The 16,077-nt window shown below is 40.3% G+C and overlaps 1 protein-coding gene across 12 annotated transcripts in view; it reads right to left on the bottom strand.

The window, feature by feature from the left end:
- Positions 1-16,077, bottom strand: part of CADPS2 (calcium dependent secretion activator 2) — a 582,333-nt gene that overhangs the window by 269,470 nt on the left and 296,786 nt on the right. For all 12 annotated transcript variants that reach the window (XM_070787293.1, XM_070787301.1, XM_070787295.1 and 9 more), the window contains one exon: positions 12,164-12,275. In XM_070787293.1, the coding sequence (XP_070643394.1) occupies positions 12,164-12,275 (112 nt within the window). The remainder of the gene's footprint in view (positions 1-12,163; positions 12,276-16,077) is intronic.

Consider the following 16,077-nt stretch of genomic DNA (forward strand, 5'->3'; position numbering starts at 1 on the left):
TGGGAATATAAGACCACCTGACCTGCCTCTTAAGAAACCCGTATGCAGGTCAGGAAGCAACAGTTACAACTGGACATGGAACAACAGACTGGTTCCAAATAGGAAAAGGAGTACGTCAAGGCTGTATATTGTCACCCTGCTTATTTAACTTCTATGCAGAGTACATCATGAGAAACGCTGGGCTGGAAGAAGCACAAGCTGGAATCAAGATTGCTGGGAGAAATATCAATAACCTCAAGGCTATGGTTTTTCCAGTGGTCATGTATGGATGTGAAAGTTGGACTGTGAAGAAGGCTGAGCACCGAAGAATTGATGCTGTTCAACTGTGGTGTTGGAGAAGACTCTTGAGAGTCCCTTAGACTGCAAGGAGATCCAACCAGTCTATTCTAAAGGAGATCAGCCCTGGGATTTCTTTGGAAGGAATGACGCTAAAGCTGAAACTCCAGTACTTGGGCCACCTCATGCGAAGAGTTGACTCACTGGAAAAGACTCTGATGCTGGGAGGGATTGAGGGCTGGAGGAGAAGGGGACGACAGAGGATAATACGGTTGGATGGCATCACTGACTTGATGGACATGAGTCTGAGTGAACTCTGGGAGTTGATGGACAGGGAGGCCTTGCATGCCGTGATTCATGGGGTCGCAAAGAGTCGGACACGACTGAGCGACTGAATGGAATGGATGCATGAAACGGCTTTAGCTTAAATAATATTCAGTCCTGCTTTAAGTCATGAAATTAAATTGGCCCATACTGACACCACGATTTGTAAAACAGTCACATTTCCTCATCCTATCAAACATTATTTAACGATTATTTTAGGAAAGACTGGACTCAGAAAGCTCAAGTTCAAATCCAGATTCTTGCAATTGCTGAGTGGTCTTAACCTCTGATTATCATTCTTTAACTAAACATGGACCGTTACTCTCTTCTTCAAAGAGGATTAAATGGGATATGTGAATAGTAAGGAATCACATACAGCAACCAGTAAAGCAATATAATGGTAGAGAAGGAGAACTAGAAATGACAACAGTATTTGCATTTCACCTAGCTCAATTTACAGACAAGGGGTCAGAGATCCAGAGAGTAAATGCCTCCCAGACCATGCCAAATAAAAAGTCAACCTTACTTAGTATGGCAAAACTGATCTAATAAATCCTTCAGTGAGTTGTTTGGGTGAGAACTATTATCTGATAGATCTGTTGAAGGAAATCTCCATCATGACTGAATTTACAGATATTTTCAGTGATTTTTACCATTTAGAATATAAATAAGACGTTTTACCTTTCTATTGCACTGGCTACTTTTAAATAAGGGCCTCCCAGGTGGCGCTAGTAGGAAAGAGCCTACCTACCAATGCAGAAGACTTAAGAGATGGAGGTTTGATCCCTGAGTCAGGAAGATCCCCTGGAAGAGGGCACAACAACCCACTCCAGTATTCTTGCCTGGAGAATCCCACGGGTATAGGAGCCTGGTGGGCTACCCTCCATAGGACCACAAAGAGTCAGAAATGATTGAAGCGACTTAGCACAATTTTAAATAAAGTAATCAGACATACATCCTTATTGAGATACATTCTAAGGACAAAAAGAACTGCTAAGAAATACCATTACTTTGTAAGTATTTTGTTGGTTGTGGTACTGGTACAGTATTTCTGGAACAAATTTGTATGTATTATAAAACAGAAAATATTAAATTTATATTGATGCTGCAGAGAACCTGTAAAGTCATGATTTAAAAAAAATATTTATCCCTTAACCTGTTCATTTCTTGTTTCTCCTGTTGTGGTTTGATGATTTTTCTTAGTAGTATGGTTGTGTTTCTTTCTTCTTAGTTTTTGTGTATCTATTGTGGGTTTTAAATTTGTGAACAACATGAGGTTCACATATTTGCTTGTTTTAAACTAGGAGTCACTTAAGTTTAAACACACTCTAAAAGAGCCACAGTTTTTACTTCCCTCCTCCACATGGTGCTTTGATGTCATATTTTAATTTTCACACTTATCCCTTTACAATTTATTATAGCTATAGTTGCTTTTATAATTTTTGCCTTTTAATCTCCATACTGGCTTAATGTAAGGGGTTGAACCTCGGTCCTTAGTATATATTTGCCTTTCCTAGTGGGATTTTCCTTATTCTATTGATGGCAGAATGTGAAGAGGAACTAAAGAGCCTCTTGATGAAAGTGAAAGAGGAGAGTGAAAAAGTTGGCTTAAAACTCAACATTCAAAAGACTAAGATCTAACATCCAGGCCCATCACTTCATGGCAAAGGATGGGAAAACAATGGAAACAGTGACAGACTTTACTTTTTGGGTTTCAAAATCACTGCAAATGGTGACTGCAGCCATGAAATTAAAAGATGCTTGCTCCTTGGAAGAAAAGCTATGACCAACCTAGACAGCATATTAAAGAACAGAGATGTTACTTTGCCAACAAAGGTCCATCTAGTCAAAGCTATGGCTTTTCCAGGAGTTGTGTATGGATGTGAGAGTTGGACCATAAAGAAAGCTGAGTGCCGAAGAACTGATGCTTTTGAACTGTGGTGTTGGAGAAGACTCTTGAGAGTCCCTTGGACTCAAGGAGATCCAACCAGTCCATTCTAAAGGAAATCAGTCCTGAATATTCGTTGGAAGAACTGATGCTGAAGCTGAAACTCCAATCCTTTGGCCATGTGATGTGAAGAACTGACTTATTTGAAAAGACCCTGATGCTGGGAAAGACTGAAGATGGGAGGAGAAGGGGACGACTGAGGATGAGATACTTAGATGGCATCACCGACTTTTGGACACGAGTTTGAGCAAGCTCTGGGAGTTGGGTGATGGACAGGGAAGCCTGGCGTGCTGCAGACCATGGGGTCACAAAGAGTCAGACACAACTGAGTGACTGAACTGATAGATTCCTATCTTAAAGACCCTTTAATATTTGTTAGAATAGGTTTACTACTAACAAACTCTCAGTTTTTGCTTGCCTGAGAAGTTCTTTATCTTTTCTATTCTAAATGCTAATCTTGCTAGGAAGATATCCTAGGTTACAGGTTTTTCCCTTTCAGCACTTTGAATATACCACATCACTCTCTTTCGGTTTGCAAAGTTTCTGCAGAGAAGATAGCCTTGTAGTGCTGCTGCTGCTCCTAAGTCGCTTCAGTCGTGTCCGACCTTGATTCCCTTGTATTTGATGGTTTTGTCTTTCTGCATTAATAATTCTTTATCTTTTGTCATTTTAATTATGATATATCTTAGTGTGTGTCTGTTTGAGGTCACCAAGTTTGAAATCTGCTCTGCTTTCAATATCTGGATATATATTTCCTTCCTCAAGTTTGGAAAGTTTACAACTACTGTTTCCTCAAATAAATTTTCTAACTCCTTTTCTCCTTTCCTTTCTGGGACCTCTATACTGCAAGTATTGGCAGGCTTAATGTTATCCCACAGATCTCAAACTGTTTTCATTAAAAAAAGAAATTTTTTTTTCTGCTGTTCTGATTGGGTGATATCCATTATTCTATCTTCCAGATGACTTATGTGTTTTTCTGTATCACTTAGTGCACTCTTCATATTTTCATGTGTGATTTAACTTCAGCTCTTGTATTCATTTCTGATTGTATCTTTTTTCTATTTTCTAGTTCCCTGTTAACAGTTTCATTGAATGTATCTACCCTTTTCCCTAATTTAGTTAACACTTTTATTACCAGTGCTTTGAATTCTTTATCTGGCAAGGTGTTTATTCCATTATTTGTTCAGAGGTTTTCTTTTGCTGTATCAATGACAGCAATCCTTCTACCTCCTTTTGGTTAATTTTCTCTGCCGCTATGAATGTAGGTGAAAGTTACCTATTGTGGTCCTGAAGGAGTATTCTTACGTGGGAGAGTCCCTTTGGAGATGTGTCCAATGCCTTTGGTAGGAGAGCTGGATTTGATGTTAACACAAGTCATGTCTTTGCTTAGCGTGTGCTGGCAGCTATGGCCTTGGTAGTGGGTGGGGCTGGAGTCGGTAGGGCAGAGCCAGGTGTGCGGCCGGTCCTCCTTTTTGCTCAGTGACCCTCGACAGCCTACAGGAGGTCTGATCCCAAGTTGCTGCAGCAGAATTCCTGAGGCTGAGCCTGAGCTGGCTCTATTCCCTTTAAGGATGGCTTATTCTCTTTCTCTGTACTGGAAACCCATGCCCAACAGTGGGCAGTGCTGAAGCAAATGGGACACACAGTGTCCTCTATGCTCCTGTCTGCTTCAGACAGAGGCCCAAGCTTCCTCTGCTGTGCTGAGTGTGCACCCACAATTGTTTCCCTCACTCTGCTCAGACACAGCCTCGGGTGCAAATCCCTTTGTTGCTCACAGCTGATCACTGCTCCCAGCCTCCGTTACCCTTGCCCTGTGGTAGAACAACACTGCGGGGCAGGGGAACCCACGTGGTTTTTCAGCACATATGGGGTGGTGAGTGGTGGTGGACTGTCTGCCATAGAGATCTAGGCTGCTTAAGTAGATGCTCAGCTATGGCCATCACCACCTCACCCAGGCCCCGCCCAGAACTTGGTAGCCTCTGCATCCCATACTTGAGTCTTCTCCCCAGTCGTGGCTGCCTCAGGTCCAGTGTCCTGGGAAAGCTGGCAGCCTCCAGGACAGACCTCCCTGCACTCTGACTTGGGGGAGAAGCCAGTGCACTCCTGCTGCTCACAAGCTGAGTTTCAGGTTCCCAGAGTCTACGGGTTTGTCCCAGCAATTCTCCAGCCAGCCGAGGGGGATTGCCTTCCCTGTTTAGGACATCAGGACTAAGGTGTGTAATCTGTGGCTCTCACTGCACATTCCCTAGGGCAGGGGTCCAACTGTATTCTCGCTTCTTCTCTAAGTTCCTGTCCAGGGTCACAAGGCTCAACAGGATTGCTTTTCTTCTCTTCTTACTGGATGTTTGTATCTTTTCTACAGCCTTGGCTGTGCAGGAGTCCTTCTGCCAGTTTCCAGTTAGTTTTCACTGAGAACTGTTAGACATGGAGGTCTATTTTTGATGTGTTCAAACACATGTGCACTCCACATTTTCTTACTCCTCCATCTTGACTGATCTCCTGTAATGTACAGTTCTATGTGTTTAGGCAAATGCATACATCCATATACCCAATACCCAGTGTCACACATAAATACTCCTTCACCTTGAAAGATCCCTGAACACCATTTACAGACAACCACTTTCCCCTTGGGTCAATCCCCGGTCAATTCATCTATTTCCTGCTTCTACAGTATTGCCTCTTTTAGAACAAATCATACAATATGTTGTAAGTTTAAGTTTGTTGATCTGCATCCTTGTCAGCATTTGTTATTGTCAGTTTCTTATATTACAGCCATTCAATGGTATCACCTTGTGTTATCAATCTATTTTAAGGGCTCTTTACTCATCTTTCCAATACCACACTAAATTTTAATTTAAAAACTTCACTCAGCCAAGATCCCCAGATACAGAATTATATAATTTTAGACTACAGACTTCAGATGATGTAAGGCCTTTTTCTTCAAATTAAACTCTTTATGCTGTTTCTGAGTGTGGTGGTAGTGGTTCAGTTGCTAAGCTGTGTCCAACTCTTGGGACCCCACATGTAAAAGTAGATAATATATAGAAAACATTACCAACAGCTCTACCATCCAGAGATGACTACCGTTTTCTTCTAATTGTGTGTGAGTGCACATGTGGTCATGTCTAAAGACCCAAAGATTTTTTTAATTAATTAATATACTTTTGGCTGCACTGGGTCTTTGTTGCTGCATGCAGGCTTCTTACTGCAGCTGCTTCTCTTATTGCAGAACATGGGCTCTAGAGAACGCAGGCTTCAATAGTTGTGGTGCATGAGCTTAGTTGTCCATGGCGTGTGGAATCCTCCTGGATCAGGGATAAAACCCATGTTCTCTGAATTGGCAGGCAGACTCTTAAACCACTGGACCACCAGGGAAGTCCAAATTAATGCTAAATTTAATATTCAAAGACTGAGTGTTTCTTCCCTAAGATCAAGAATAAGACTAGAATGTCCACTTTCACTATATCTATTCACTGTAGTGGAGAATCTTATAGATGCGATTGTTGTTGTTAGTCACTCAGTCGTGTCTGACTCTTTGCGACCCCAGGTTCTGCAGTCTGCCAGACTCCTCTGTACATAGGATTCCCAGGCAAGAACACTAGAGTGGATTGCCATTCCCTTCTCCAGAGGATCTTCCCAACCCAGGGATCAAACCCAGGTCTCCTGCATCACAGGCAGATTCTTTACCATCTGAGTCATCAGGGAAGCCCAACAGATGCAATAGAACAGTCAAAATAAATACAAGCATCTAGATTGGCAGGTGGATTCTTAACCACTGGACCACCAGGGAAGTCTGACCCAAAATTTAAAATCTGATTATGTTTGAGGAAAGAAAGCCAAGCGTGAAGGAAGAATCATAGTAAACAAGGTGGGTGTGATAGGAGATAAATTTAGAGAGACCTGTTCAGGTGGAGTGGAGTTCTTCAATGTTGATTGTGTCCAATGTTGAGGCCTTGTTAAAAGAGACTGTGGCATCCTACCCACCAAATTTCTGATCCAGCAGAGAGAGATCTGGGCCTGAAAATCTGAATTTGCAACCATCTTCCAGGTGTTGCTGATGCTGCTGGTACAGGGTCCCACTTTGAGAACCCTTCCTGGGCGTACCATACTATGATGAAGAGTCTGAGTTTTTTCTTCCAAATAGATGAGAAGACAATGTAAGGTTTTAAAGACAGAATGATGTGCTTCTGTGTTGAATTTTACATAGATAATAGTGGCTGAGGTGTGAAAGCTGAATCAGAGGGGACAGGATGACAAATGAGGAAGCAGTAAGTGGACTACTACTAGTGAGAAATTGTCTTGAATCAGAGTAGAGAAAATGTTAAAGTGTGAACCAACTCAGTATAAATTTAGGAAAAAGCTGACAGAACTTGCAAATAGACTGGATATTAGTCAAAGAAGAAGAAAAAAGGGCAAGCTGAGGTCACTGCCCTGACAACAACCTCTATGGAAGACTGGATGGGGTTGCTAATCAAAAGTTCTTATTTAAAAATATTTAGTGTGCGATATCCATTAATACACTAGAAATACCAAGTATGCAAGTTAGATATACAAATCCAAAGCTCCAAGACAATTTAAAAATGGGATGCCACTAACCCATGAACACATTTATAATCATGGAACCTACTGAGGTCATTAGTATAGATCAATGGCTTGCAAGCAGGTCTGCTCCCAGGGGACACTTGGCAATGTCTGGAGACATTTCTTATCGACTTCACTTAAGACCGGATGAGACTACTGGCATATATTGACTGGAGGTCAGGAACGCTACTCAAATATCATAAAATGCACAGGAGTGCTCCCAACAGCAAAGAATTATCTTCCTCAGAACATCAATAGTGCTGAGGTTGAGAAACTCTTATACAGATAGAAAAATTGGCTTTCGTGTATGATGGGAACACGGGAGTACAAGGCCTTTCTCAGATATACAAACAACTGGAAAATATACCATTCATGCACATTATTTAGAGGTTGCATCAGTTCAGTTCAGTCACTCGCTCAATCATGTCTGACTCTTTGTGACCCCATGGACTGCAGCACGCCAGGCCTCCCAGTCCATCACCAACTCCCAGAGCCTGCCCAAACTCATGTCCATCGAGTCGGTGATGCCATCCAACCATCTCATCCTCTGTCATCCCCTTCTCCTCCTGCCCTCAATCTTTCCCAGCAACAATGTCTTTTCAAATGAGTCAGTTCTTCACATCAGGTGGCCACAGGATTGGAGTTTCAGCTTCAACATCTGTCCTTCCAATGAAAATTCAGGACTGATTTCTTTAGGACTGACTGACTGGATCTCCTTGCAGTCAAAGGGATTCTCAAGAGACTTCCTGAACACCACAGTTCAAGAGCATCAATTCTTCAGCACTCAGCTTCCTTTATAGTCCAACTTTCACATCCATACAGGACTACAGGAAAAACCATAGCTTTGGCTAGACAGACTTTTGTTGGCCAAGTAATGTCTCTGCTTTTGAATATGCTATCTAGGTTGGTCATAACTTTCCTTCCAAGGAGTAAGTGTCTTTTAATTTCATGGCTGCAGTCACCATCTGCAGTGATTTTGGAGCCCAGAAAAATAAAGTCTGACACTGTTTCCATTGTTTCCCCATCTATTTGCCATGAAGTAATAGGAACAGAAGCAATGATCTTAGTTTTCTGAATGTTGAGTTTTAAGCCAGCTTTTTCACTCTCCTCTTTCACTTTCATCAAGAGGCCCTTTAGTTCCTGTTCACTTTCTGCCATAAGGGTGGTGTCACCTGCATATCTGAGGTTATTGATATTTCTCCAGGCACTCTTGATTTCAGCTTGTCCTTCATCCAGCTCAGCATTTCACATAATGTACTCTGCATATAAGTTAAATAAGTAGGGTGACAATATACAGCCTTGACGTACTCCTTTTCCAATTGGGAACAAATCTGTTGTTACATGTCTAGTTCTAACTGTTGCTTCATGACCCGCATACAGATTTCTCAGGAGGCAGGTCAGGTGGTCTAGTATTCCCATCTCTTTAAAAATTTTCCATCGTTTGTTGTGACCATACAGTCAAAGGCTTTGGTCTAGTCAATAAAGCAGAAGTAGGGGTTTTTTTCGAACTCTCTTGCTTTTTCAATGATCCAACAGATGTTGGCAGTTCAATCTCTGGTCCTTTGCCTTTTCTAAATCCAGGTTTAACATCTGGAAGTTCATAGTTCAAGTACTGTTGAAGGCTGGCTTGGAGAATTTTTTTTTAATATATTTTTAAAAATTTAATTAATTTATTTATTTTACTTTACAATATTGTATTGGTTTTGCCATACATTGACTTGAATCCGCCAGGAGTGTACATGTGTTCCCCATCCTGAACCCCCCTCCCACCTCCCTCCCTATCCTATCCTTCTTGGTCATCCCAGTGCACCAGCCCTGAGTACCCTGTATCATGCATCAAACCTGGACTGGCGATTTGTTTCACATATGATATTTAACATGTTTCAATGCCCTTCTCCCATATCATCCCACCCTCACCCTCTCCCATAGAGTCCAAAAGACTGTTCAATACATCTGTGTCTCTTTTGCTGTCTCGCATACAGGGTTATTGTTACCTTCTTTCTAAACTCCATCAGATTAGATCAGTCGCTCAGTTGTGTCCGACTCTTTGTGACCCCATGAATCGCAGCACGCCAGGCCTCCCTGCCCATCACCAACTCCCGGAGTTCACTGAGACTCACATCCATTGAGTCAGTGATGCCATCCAGCCATCTCATCCTCTGTCATCCCCCTCTCCTCTTGCCCCCAATCCCTCCCAGCATCAGAGTCTTTTCCAATGAGTCAACTCTTCGCATGAGGTGGCCAAAGTACTGGAGTTTCAGCTTTAGCATCATTCCTTCCAAAGAAATCCTAGGGCTGATCTCCTTCAGAATGGACTGGTTGGATCTCCTTGCAGTCCAAGGGACTCTCAAGAGTCTTCTCCAACACCACAGTTCAAAAGCATCATTTCTTCGGCACTCAGCCTTCTTCACAGTCCAACTCTCACATCCATACATGACCACAGGAAAAACCATAGCCTTGACTAGACGAACCTTTGTTGGCAAAGTAATGTCTCTGCTTTTGAATACGCTATCTAGGTTGGTCATAACTTTCCATGTGTTAGTATACTGTATTGGTGTTTTTCTTTCTGGCTTACCTCACTCTGTATAATCAGCTCCAGTTTCATCCACCTCATTAGAACTGATTCAAATGTATTCTTTTTAATAGCTGAGTAATACTCCATTGTGTATATGCACCACAGCTTTCTTATCCATTCATCTGCTGATGGACATCTAGGTTGCTTCCATGTCCTGGGCTATTATGAACAGTGCCGAGATGAACATTGGGGTACACGTGTCTCTTTCAATTCTGGTTTCCTCAGTGTGTATGCCCAGCAGTGGGATTGCTGGGTCATAAGGCAGTTCTATTTCCAGTTTTTTAAGGAATCTCCACACTGTTCTCCATAGTGGCTGTACTAGTTTGCATTCCCACCAACAGTGTAAGAGGGTTCCCTTTTCTCCACATCCTCTCCAGCATTTATTGCTTGTAGACTTTTGGATCACAGCCATTCTGGCGTGAAATGGTACCTCAATGTGGTTTTTTTTTTTTTAATTTTATTTTTAAACTTTACATAATTGTATTAGTTTTGCCAAATATCAAAATGAATCCATCACAGGTATACAAGTGCTCCCCTTCCTGAACCCTCCTCCCTCCTTCCTCCCCCATACCATCCCTCTGGGTCGTCCCAGTGCACTAGCCCCAAGCATCCAGTATCGTGCATTGAACCTGGACTGGCATCTCGTTTCATACATGATATTTTACATGTTTCAATGCCATTCTCCCAAATCTTCCCACCCTCTCCCTCTCCCACAGAGTCCATAAGACTGTTTCACAATAACCCTGTGTACGAGACAGCAAAAGAGACACTGATATATGGAACAGTCTCAGCGCGGTTTTGATTTGAATTTCTCTGATAATCAGTGATGTTGAGCATCTTTTCATGTGTTTGTTTGGCTTGGAGAATTTTGAGCATTACTTTGCTAGCGTGTGAGATGAGTGCAATTGCGTGGTAGTTTGAACATTCTTTGGCATTGCCTTTCTTTGGGGTATGTATATTCTCTCTCTCTCTCTCTCTCTCTCTCTCTCTCTCTATATATATATATATATATATATATATATATCTGGAGAGCTGAAGAATAAATTAAATATACCTCAAGTTACATTACAGAATTAGACTTAAATGGCTGGTGCTATTAGACAGTGAAAACACAATAAGGGAATAAGGTAAAATGAATGTAACCATAATTTAAATGAAAAATTTGGACTCACAAATCCATCACCCTATATGGAATCTCCAGGGCTCTTCTCTTAGATTATGCCACCTGTACACCTTTGTTGCACAAATAAATGCACAAATATACAAGCACACGAATGAATGAACATTATGGTTTAGCTCTCTTAGGTAATTAAGAAATAGATGCAACAGGGAAACAGAAGAGGAAATATAGAATGTAAGTGCAGACTCATGATTTCTGGACTGTGGGTAGAGATTCACAAAATCTCTAGAAATGAAAAGAAACTTCAAAGGTGTAGACAGAAAAGGAGGAAGATTTGAAATCAACAGCAATCCCAACTTTAAGGGGAAGAAAATCCAGTATACACACTAATCCTAGTGTCCTGCCACACGGAGCATCACAGCAGCAATCCACCATTATGAGAAATCCCTGAGAGAGATTTCTTGAGGCTTTATCCTCTGCAAAATACCTGTGAAAGCAGAGCTCAGGTCTGAGTGAAATAGAGCCACATTACAGAAGATAACTTTATAGACGACTCATCTTCAGAAACAAGACTGCAGAAAATCTTTCACACAGAGAGGTATTGAGAGCACAACATGTTAACATTCATGCTTTTACAGTAAGAAGATGCTGAGTATAAATGAAAGAGACAGGAATTAGAGGGGGCTAGGAAGATCCGCTGGAGGGGGAAATGACAATCTACTCCGGTACCTTTGCCTGGAAAATTGCCCGGACAGAGAGGTCTGGCAGGCTGCAATCCATAAGGTCGCAGAGTCAGACACGACTAACGTGACTCAGCACTCATATTCTAGGTATGAGGAGGTGGCCATGGAGGGGAAAATAATTCTGTGTTAAAAGGTGTGTGACAAAAATCTTCACACAGAGAAAAACAGGTATAAGAGAGAAGTACACTTGAGATATTCTGTAATCAGTCTAATCACAATATAAGGAACAGATGACCAAAGATAAAGAGGATGCTTTTAGTCCATGGACAGAAACGTTTAAATCAGGGTTACCCTTCACCAAGAAGGATGAGTCGGTCCATACCACTCCCTTGCTGGCCAGTGAAGTACGTGTGACAGGAATGACTCAGGCAGTGACTATGACTTTATGTGTTTCCCTTACACACCCAAGACCTATCACAATACAGTCTAATTACAGCAATTGTGTTTAGTAAATCAGAGATGTAAGCTGGGCTCATAGGAAATTACAAATAAATTACTAATGTAGTTCACACACTGCATGCTGGTCCACTTCAATTCTCAATCAAGAGAAGTTAAAACCATGCTGCCTGGGACACGTGGCGCTGACCATAACTCACCCTTCCCAGTTCTTTATCTTCAAGAGCCAGGACGCCGGTGCTTTCTGTGAAGAGTTTTACTTTGACCACAGGCCGTGGGTGAGTAGTGGTGAAGTCTCCTTGTGTTCCCCACCTGCAATGAAGTAACAAAGTTTCGATTTAAAATGCTGCCTTAATTTTAGTCTTCCATATAGATGTGTCTCCTTAGAAGGCACATCAAGCAATATAGAATCTTTCGTGGCTCAGTGAGATTTTTACCTTCCCTTTTGATTCTGACAGGTGGTAGTCAAGAAAGAAAATAACAATAAGCTTTACAGCTTGTAATAATTATTCAGCTGGTCAAAAAATTAGCACATTAGACTATAAAACATAAGAATCTAGATGAAGGTAAGCATTAAAGAATATATATGTAACTGAGTCACTGTTGTACACCTGAAACTAACCCAACATTGTAAATCAACTATACTTCCATAAAAAAGCAAAGCATTGTAGATATAGCTACTGGTACCTATTTTATTAATTTAAATATAAATTACAATACCATTTTTATGGATGGCTGAGGAACATTTCTAGGGGTTTGAGTATAAGAGGCAGTGTCTCAGAAACCACTTTTTCATGTTGAAAATTTCACCCCATCTCTTTTTGTAAAATCTTTACTAGACATTTTATTTATATTTTTAAAAGTGGAGGCAATTATCTTGTCATTTACTTCATATGATTTTTTAAGTTCATGTCAAAAGGAAAGAAATAAGCATCATAAAATATAGGAGTGTTTTGCCATTGATTTCCTAGTACATTCTCCAAAGAATAGAGTAAACCTGTCTATATCTGACTTTTCAAATCATCATAACAAAATAACGTTTCCTTGGTTTATCTTTTAATTAACAGCATCTCATCATTACCACATACCAACTCATTCTAGTCTGTTTACAAACAACTGGCATACACTTGATATTAAAAAAAATCTTATAAATGTTTCTCATATTTCTGATAGATGAGACATGAGATTTAGCACAGCATGAAGAAAATGCCATTGGGAAAAATAAGAGGAAGAAAGATGTAAGTGACAAAAGAAAGAGAAATTCAATGAAATAAAGATTCCTATTAAAAATAAATCACTAAATAAAAACACCAATCTCTTAAAAAAAAAAAAAAAAGCAAGTAGTGGCACTGCCTAAAGTTTACTTTATACAACTTATTCAGAAAGCTGAAATACAGAAATAAAAAACAAAACTGAGAAAAGTATACCAAAATTGAATACTCACGATGTCTTCTCCTATCAATGCAATTTTAATTTTTAACACAGTAGTATATGTTCAGTAAAAGCAGAGGCTGTTTCAATGACTAAAGAAACTAACATCAAAATGCTAGTTTGTTCTTTTGAAATTAACGTAATACTTCAGAGGGAAGGAGGAGATCCATTAAGGATGGAAAACAACTTAATTTCTATCTTAGATTTCTAGAAAGGGATTAACCAAGAATTTTTTTTTTTTTTGCCATTTCATAGAATTGAGAAGGTCTGAGATAAAGTAGAGCTAAAACAGGAATAAAAAATGAAAATAGATTCAGAATCAAAATAAGGAAGGACAGAATGATTTTCAGTTTAGAGTGAGGGGTCTTAAGCCTTAATACAGTCAGGCAATCTGAATGGTAACTCCAGAGTCGATTCCCATGACATACCCCTTTCTTTGTCGAGTATCATGCAGCCAAATTTGGAAAACTAACTTTGTAAACGAAGTTCACCTTTTTTAAGTTCTATGTTTACACATCATATTAGAGAATAAAATTTGTATGACAGTAATCTTTTAAAATAATTAAAACCAGCTTCGTATTATAAAATATTTATCTGTGTGTCTAACTTTTCCATGAGTACTTGAAAACTATTCTGCATTGTGGGTACAGTGTGATATATATGGATATAAGATCAAGGTTGCTACTGTGCTATTTAAATCTATTTTATCCTTGATGAGCGTTGGTATCCCTTATATAGCAGCATATAGGTATTCAGATCTCCTACCAAGACTGAAATTTTGACACTTCCTTATATATTTTTGTCAACTTCTGGTGTCCTATTTGGTGATGTAAAATGTTCAGTGAGGCATCACCGACTCAATGGACATAAGTTTGAGTGAGCTTTGGGAGTTGGTGATGGACAGGGAAGACTGGCATGCTGTAGTCCATGGGGTTGCACAGTCAGGCATGACTGAGCAACTGAACTGAACTGAAAGTGTTCAATAGTAACCATATCCTTTAAGTATGAATAGTTTATTATTTTTCACAATCCCATGGTCTTGTTACTTCTCAATTACTAGACCTGTGTAAAAATAGAGAACTAACACTATGCTAGGAATAATGATAAGGTAAAAACCAACTTATGCTATGCTAAGTCGCTTCAGTCGTGTCCGACTGTGTGTGACCCCACAGACACCAGCCCACCAGGCTCCCCTGTCCCTGGGATTCTCTAGGCATGAACACTGGAGTGGGTTGCCATTTCCTTCTCCAGTGCATGAAAGTGAAAAGTGAAATTGAAGTTGCTCAGTTGTGTCCGACTCTTAGCGACCCCATGGACTGCAGCCTACCAGGCTCTCCATCCATGGGATTTTCCAAGCAAGAGTACTGGAGTGGGGTGCCATTGCCTTCTCCAAAAAACCAACTTAGAGAAGTCAAATAAGGAATCTAATCAATATATTGCAAGTAGAGACAGTAATTAGAAAACAAAGAGCTAAAATTTAATGGGAAATCACTGATAATATATATAACTTGGAAGGGAATCCACGATATCCAGTCTCAAAATCAGTAACACCAATAAAGACAGGAAATAGATGAATATCATAGGCCCGGAGGCAATCCATGAGGGTACATCTCCCTACAAACAAGGTATAGGAACTCTGAGTCCAGAGTATGGAATGCTAATGGTCAACTCCTATGAAATGAGGAAAGCTTAAATAACACGCTTTCAGGAAGGGAGAAGCCAAGGCACAAAGTTATCAGCAGATCCTAACTAACAGCCCGACGTCTACATTTTTAGAGGCATTCAACAACAACGAAAATGCAATTTTAAAAGGGTGCATAAATAAAAATACTGCAATGATAGTTCTCATAAATTCCAACATCCCAGGATATAAGCAAACTGGCACCACCTTGATAATTTCTCCACTGAAAAATAAAAGTTAAGAAGTTAGGTACAGTTTAAAAATGCTGATGAATTCTATAACGAGTTAATTAAAAAATACAAAGTCTCCCTCCCTTTCCACCAAAAAAGGCAGCATGGAAGAAAGGAAAAAGATAATAGGCCTATTTTCAATATTCACCATGATACTTCCTTGCCTTCTACTTAAATGGCATGTTTAAACACTTTCAGGAATTAATACCAGTTATTATCGTCTTGCTATTTTCTCTGTATTATGTGATGAAAGAATACACTACCCTTGCTGTCAATTTGCTTTGACTCAAAATGCATTGCCTTTTCCTTCTTCTATGAATGTATTATTTATGAGGACCCAGATTTCCAGTGTAAATCTTCAAATGAATAAAATATCTACAAAGTATCTTTATGAGGACTGCAGGGTTTTGCAGCCATGAAAACTGGGTAAGTCATATACAAACTGAAATGACTGACATTATTATGTATTTGCTAATAAGCAGAGACATTACTTTGCCAACAAAGGTCCATCTACTTAAGGCTATGGTTTTTCCAGTGGTCATGTATGGATGTGAGAGTTGGACTGTGAAGAAGGCTGAGCGCTGAAGAATTGATGTTTTGGAAGTGTGGTGTTGGAGAAGACTCTTGAGACTCCCTTGGACTGCAAGGAGATCCAACCAGTCCATTCTGAAGGAGATCAGCCCTGGGATTTCTTTGGAAGGAATGATGCTAAAGCTGAAACTCCAGTACTTTGGTCACCTCATGCAAAGAGTTGACTCATTGGAAAAGACTC

Source organism: Bos indicus, chromosome 4, assembly GCF_029378745.1.
Source record: "Bos indicus isolate NIAB-ARS_2022 breed Sahiwal x Tharparkar chromosome 4, NIAB-ARS_B.indTharparkar_mat_pri_1.0, whole genome shotgun sequence".
Lineage (NCBI taxonomy): Eukaryota > Metazoa > Chordata > Mammalia > Artiodactyla > Bovidae > Bos > Bos indicus.